A 7085-nucleotide genomic window follows, 5' to 3' on the forward strand; every position below is an offset into this window, starting at 1 on the left:
AATGAACTGAGACTCGGCTTGGTTCGGTTAGTCACTTACTTGTTCGCGACCGGTTCTCTTAGCTAGCGAGCTAAGCCATGAGTAGCTCATGTAGCTTAAAAGAGTCAAGTCTTATATTAGGGTGTTCGGCTCCCGAGAGTTCATACAGATAAAATATATATTTTTATGTATACTATATATTTTAAGTATAATATATATAAAAGAATGCATAAAATATATATAAAAAGAAGGATGTAAAAAATATATATATACATAAAATATGAACTATTAAGTACATTATATAAAATATATATACTTTTAGTGTAATATATAAAAAATATATATTCGAGCCAACTCGTGTTCAACTCATCTACGAGCCGAGCCACGAGCTTCATTCATTGGTAAACGAGCAGAGCCCAAAACACTCCCTGTTCGGTTCGTTTGACTCGTTTACCAGTCGTAGGCTAGCAGTGGGCGGTAACCAGTTCGGGTCATGATAACATTCGACTTACAGTTCGTTGGATCTGATCCTATTTCTGATTCAGGACCAAGATCCAGCAAAAGGCATAAAAAACCCTAATCTTACAACAGGAGCTCTCTCTCTCTCTCTCTCATTGTGCAGGAAGGCAGCGGAGGATCAGCGGCCATGGCGGTGCCTCTGCTGAGCAAGAAGATCATAAAGAAGAGAGTCAAGAAGTTCAAGAGGCCACAGAGCGACCGCAAGATTTCAGTCAAGGTCACTCTCTCTCTCTCTGATATTTTTCTATGGGTTTCTCCTTATTTTGATTGTGTTATTCCGATGGATCGTTTTCTATGCGATTTCCCGAGTTTTTTAGAGTGTGAAATGAAAAATATAGGAACACCCATCACGGCAAATCGTGGAATATATGAATGGATCGATTGAATTTTGTTTCCCGAATCTGGAAGCAATTTGAACTCTGAAAGATGCTTCATACCCAACTCTGATAGGACTCAGAAGAGAGGGTTAGAAGCCAACCCGCTTTTTGAGATTGCTTAATCTTGAGGATGGTTGGATGATGATGGCGTTTTCTGTTTGAGAGGAATTAAGAGATGTGCAGAATTTTGGAAATCACCTTAGTTAGGAGTATAAGAGGGCGTTGGAAGGAAGCTTGATTTGCTCTTGTGTAAATCGGGGATGGTTGAACAGTACTAGTTTTTTGTTGCTTAGGCAATGCATGAGAGAGCTTAGGAAGTGAAACCATTTTAGTAGTTTTACTTTTACCAAATCTTAAAGAAATAACAACGAGAGAGAATCGAAGTATCAAACTCATTTTGGTGTACGTCTAATTTACTCCATGACGTTATAGAGCATTGGTAGCACGTCCACTTTGAATGTCACCAAGTTGACGGGACATCACAAGTTCGAAACCCATGGTCCTTTGCCGCAAGGTCGAAGCTGGGTGTACTTGCCGGTGGGCAGGGGGGACATCAAGGTTTTTACCAATTGTAGCCGAGCCAATGTGTGGTCGGTGATTTTGGGGGGTGGGGGGTGTTGGTTTCCCTTGGAGTATCCAAAAAAGATTGTGACAAATGGTTTGGATGAGAGCAGTAATTTGTTGCTTGGGATACTGGAACATGTAAGTGCTTCATGAGTGGAAGAAAGAACATACTGTGACAGACTAAGGAGGTGGTAAGAAATGGCAATGGGAAGCAAAAAAAAAGCTACATTAAACAGCTGCTTTACAGTGTTTAATGGATAACTCTGCTCATTTAAAATAATTGGTTATATATGTCAAGTTCGTATGCATCTTCCATTAAAATTTTATGCCACTTGTTTACGTGTATTACTTACAATATTGGCGTGCCTTTTGCGAGATAATGTTGATCCTGTGTTTTACTTCATTGGAACCAAGAAGAATGCTTCCAACATTTTATTCATGGTTGTGATCACCATCATCACTGTTGTGAAAATGGAATAACTTTGTTTAGGTCAATTTGTTTCCTAATCTGATATGGAAAAATCTCCACTGAAATCGGTCTGAGTTGGATTGAAATGGTTCTCGTTGAGTACATTAAACAATTACACCCATCTTATATAAGATAATAAAAAAAACCAGCACATCGAATTACATCTCAATTGGATTTGTGGCATTTGGTGGTGTTGCCATAGATCCACCTTGGTCTTTTTTGGAAGACATATAGTGAGTCCATCAGTTCTTTCAAAATTACGGAAAAGCAATAGCCATGCATATTGATCAAGTGCTCTCTTTCCACTATGTTAGGGAAAGCATATCCTCAACAAAGTGTTTTTACAGTTTGTCAACCTGCTATCTTCAAATCCACACACAATCTTTCATCTTATGTGGGTTGTTGTTTGGTGATGTTATGCAATGTTAGCTTGGTGGGACTATGCTCATTAAAAGGCATGTTTGCTTGGCACTTTGATGGGTTCTCATGAGGATCGTTGTCACGAGCTCCACCTTGTGACTTCAACTCTCATGTTTACAATGATGTGAAAAAAGGGGCTTGTGAGAATCATTTTTTGTCACAACCGCAAAGAAATGATTCCCACAAGGGGCTCAACAAATTTGCCCCAAGCCTTGATAAATTTGATATATTTTGATTATTATACCTAATGTTATTGTCGCTTGAGTTATTGGATGTAATATTGTTACAACCCCGAGGGGTCTTAACGACAATTGTGCAAAAACATAAGACATGTAGAAAGAAAATGATATAATGTAGTGCTTCATATCGAGACGAAACAATCTCCCAAACACCCAAAATTGGGTTAATTCTCGTTAACAAAGTTCATGGATGCCTCAATGACAAGAGAAAACTCTTATTTGAGGCACCATTTTAACACATTAAATAGAGATCTTACAATTTCAATCCAATAGTATTGATATGCCTCCTATAGAAGCCAATGTTCTTGTGCAAGATCTAGGAATGTTATATAAGCAGAAGCCTGTGGTTTCAGTAGATGGTGGTAAACTAGCATCAAGCATGGCCAAGATTGTGCTATTCACTAGCTCAGATACTCAGCAATCCAAGCTCAATAACCAATTGCTAATAACAATCTATTTGGCTACACACAAGAGCTATATTTGGATAACATCAACCTATTTTGTTAAGCTTACATCTTGCAAGAAAAAAATGCTTAGCATCACAGTGACTACCATTAGGGAAGCCGCTTCAGTTGCAGCTGATGGAATGAATAAGGAACAAATTGGGAGTGTGATGAATACCCACCACTGTAGCAGGACATGATCTTGTAAAAGCTAGGGCTTGGTTTTGGGTTATGCTGCATCTTATGAGTCAAGAAGTGCACCTATTAGAAAATGAAGCTTGAATGAAGATAGAAGTAACATTGATAACCAATACATCATATATACAAAGTAGATGGTGTTGTCATTTATCATAATGTCAATGAAGTTGCTAACAATAGACAAGGTTTAGATGGTTCCTCCAATTGTGCTCATAATCAAAGACCCAACATCATATATCGGTACTGATCCAAGCCAAATTCGGAGCTTTGGCTTCGATGTGGAGATATTGTTGCTGAAATGAAATTGCAGCCGAAATCACTTATTACGTGCATCCTCTTAGAGGGCAAGCAAAAGGAAAAGATGATTGTAGTATGGAAATCAATAGAAGTAACCAAGTATACTCACGAGGTAGTCACTCAAGGCACCAGACTACCCGATCGGGATAATCAAAATGATGCATGGGTGCAAAGCCTAATTCCACACCTCCAAGACAAAGGTGTTTTTTAAAGGGTTGGATTATATTTTTGAGAGAAAAATAATGCAAAACTTATTCTTTTCTTAGATTTTTTGTTGTTATTTATATTTTTTTCAAAATTTTAAACTCTGGATATTTTCCTGAGATATTCTTGAGATTTATCAACTTTTGAAAATCTCTCCGAGAAATACCTTCACTGAGAAATTACCTTTAATGATACAGGTGACTATGGTATATAGGTAATTGTATCAGAATTGTAGGATTCATATCGAATGTTCTAGGGTGGTGCCTTAAATAAGAGTCCTCTCTTGTATTGAGGCATTAACAAGCTCTATTAACGAGAATTAACCTTATTTTGGGCATTTGGGAGATTTCTTCACGTCGAATTGAAACACTACACTTTTTTCTTTTCTTTGTGCCTCTTTTGTATTCGTGCATGATTACCATTGCAACCCCTGGGGATGTAGCAGATATGTAGGAGGTGTATGCAGCTCATGCTCATTGAATTATGTTGTGCTATTGTAGATTAGTTGTTGACGTTCTCAAGTCATGACCTTTATGTTCTGAGTGATGTCTTGAAAAGATAATTGAACACTATTTAACTAGGTCCTATGTTTGTAACTTGGGAATGTTCTGACACTCATGGGTATTTGGCAAGTCAACTTGGTACTTATACTAGCTGAGTTGCATTGACTCTGAAATAGGGAAGTTGTAATATTATTACCAATATTACTTTTTGAAACTTTGATTGGATTGGTTCAGAATTACTTGACTTCCCAGTCAAGTGAGCACTGATATGGAGAGTAGAAGCAATGAGTGATGTAATTCAAAATTTTCAATAAGTGAGAAGCAGGAATTGAGTTGAAAGTTGAACAAGAGTTGAACCGGAAGTGGAATTGGAATTGAAGTAGAAGTGAAATGGGAATCAAACTGAAAGTGAAATAGGGATAGAATGGGGAGCCAAGTTGGAATGGGATGTGAGATCAAATGGAAGTGAATATATATTGTGTTTCTTTAACTAATAAGAAGATTTGATCCATGCTGTTATTAAGATATGAAAAATGAAAACATTGTAATCTTAAAACTTAAAACTGAATGGCAGATTCAGCTATTGTATTATGCAACATTAGCTTTTGACTTTTCAATTATATATCCCTTTGATGTTAGTCTCATTTTCCCTTCAAGAGTGCATGGTCAGCCTAAAATGCTTAGTCATCATACCGAGTGAAACTTTGGTTTTCATTTAGGTGCTAGTGTTTTACCTGAAAGAATGGACCTAGAAACCGATAGATGCCAAGAAGAGAAGTGGGAAAGGTTCAACCATTAATCATTTTTTCCCATCTTGGCCAAAAGGAAAAAGGTACATACCTGGAATTGTAATTCCCTAGTCTGAGAATCGACATTCTGAAAATAAGAATTGTGATTCCCATTATAAGTGAAGTGTGTGGGAAGCATTAAGGAAGTGTATTTCACATTGGAAGGGAGGTGTTCCTTGCTTCAGAGGCGCACTTCCTGCTCCCTTGTAGCTTTCCTGTATATTGGAGTGATGCAGCCCAAAGGTCAGTAGGTTTTAGCCCATTCAGGTTTTCTTTTTCAACCAATTTATGTTATAATTCTATGGCTTTTTGTTACGTCAGTCGGGCATCTAAACCTTATCTCTTCAGTCAAATCATCCATTTCATTAGATGTAATCTTAATCAAGATATTCAATTCTGAATCTTTCAGCCTATAGATATTGATAATCAACACAAGTTGATCTACTGGCTTCATTGCATACCTGTACATTAGTGAACTATAGTACATTAGAGGGGATGCAGCCACCAACAGTGCTGGCCATTGTTTGAACTATAGCATCAGAACAAAAAGATGGACTGAGATCTTTCACTTCCCAATAGTTGGAAAGAAAAAGGTAGAGAAGGAACTGCAATCTTACCATTCCTGTTATCTCTTTCATGTTAAAACTTCCATGGTTTTGCCAATTCAGAAGGGAATAGGTGCCTCTCAGTCATATTTTGGAAGAAATGTTTTATTAGTATTATTAAGTGTATCCATGCTTGCGTGATAAAAAGCAATGTAGAAAGCTTTACCATCCCAGTTCACAATCATGTTTATACATAATTTGCTCGTTCAGAAAAGAGTTGAGATCTTTCAATTGTATTGAAGGGCAACTTTTTATTGATGATATGGATTTTTTATGTATTCTGTTGTTGATGGAAAAATTTTGAAACCTAAGTTTGATATCCAATCCAACATTCATATATAAGTGTTTGAAATTTTTGACTTCCTATTTCCTGCGTGCTTCTTGGTCATATGCCATATCCATCTTTCAAGACATGCTTAAATGCGTTTTTTTTACAGCAAAATTGGCGAAGGCCCAAGGGTATTGATTCACGTGTGAGGAGGAAGTTCAAGGGATGCACACTCATGCCAAATATTGGTTATGGTTCTAACAAGAAAACCAGACATTATCTTCCTAATGGCTTTAAGAAATTTGTTGTGCACAATGCTAGTGACCTGGATCTTTTGATGATGCATAACCGGTGAGTTTTGGCCCATGTGCTCTGTTATTATTTTGGTTTAGTGTAACATTGCTTTGTGCTCAGTGCTTGTTGGCCCTTCAGCTCGTAATGACATTCAATCCATGATGTCCAATAGGGTTTTCTGTGCTGAGATTGCACATAATGTCTCTACTTTGAAGCGCAAAGCCATTGTGGAGAGAGCAGCTCAACTTGATGTTGTCGTTACGAACAAACTCGCTAGGCTACGCAGCCAGGAAGATGAGTGAATCAGTATTTTTATTTTTATTTTTATTTTTTCCCCTACTGAACTAGGTGTCGAGCTTGTATGTGAGCTTATACTCCTAAATTTTGTTTGTTTCATGTTCTTGAGGTTGGGTAATGTTTCGATCATAGTAAATGTCCTTGGATTTGTCAGTTATATCTGGCGATTTAGCTTCGTTGATTGATCATTATATTATTGCATGTAATTTCTCTGCTTGTTTGCTACACCTTTTTATGATGTTCCTGTTTAGCATCTTCTACTGATTTTGTCCTACGCTGTCACATGGACATGCAAAAAGGACACTGGACGCACCAATTTTGTGGAATTCTCCATTGGGAATGACATCGCACGGCAGTGAATTGGAGTATCCCTGTGATATAGGTCCAAACGGGGATGAGGCAGGGAAAAGGGTACATCCATCCCCGCCTCCATCCCCGGTCCAAACGGGGCGGGGCCCCGCTTTCCCCCGTTCCACTGCCATCCCTAATTTTAAGGATTCATATCGATGGCTAATTAATTTGGGCATCCAACGACTTTACAGTCACCCATCTTAACATTTCTCGAGATGGGTGTGGTGTCCAAGATCGAGAAATGTTGATATGGATGGTCATCAGCAGCGG

At 38.0% G+C, this 7085-nt stretch overlaps 1 protein-coding gene across 1 annotated transcript; it reads left to right on the forward strand.

Moving 5' to 3' along the window:
- The first annotated feature begins 578 nt into the window (after positions 1 to 578).
- LOC149818844 (large ribosomal subunit protein eL32z-like) lies at positions 579 to 6688 on the forward strand. Its single transcript, XM_089984610.1, has 3 exons — positions 579 to 715; positions 6043 to 6224; positions 6340 to 6688. Exons 1-3 carry the CDS (start codon positions 626 to 628, stop codon positions 6467 to 6469), a joined length of 402 nt encoding a protein of 133 aa, XP_089840736.1. The 5' UTR covers positions 579 to 625; the 3' UTR covers positions 6470 to 6688.
- Positions 6689 to 7085: the final 397 nt, after the last annotated feature.

This window comes from Nuphar pumila, chromosome 13 (genome assembly GCF_984573655.1).
Source record: "Nuphar pumila chromosome 13, dmNupPumi1.hap1.1, whole genome shotgun sequence".
NCBI classification, from domain to species: domain Eukaryota; kingdom Viridiplantae; phylum Streptophyta; class Magnoliopsida; order Nymphaeales; family Nymphaeaceae; genus Nuphar; species Nuphar pumila.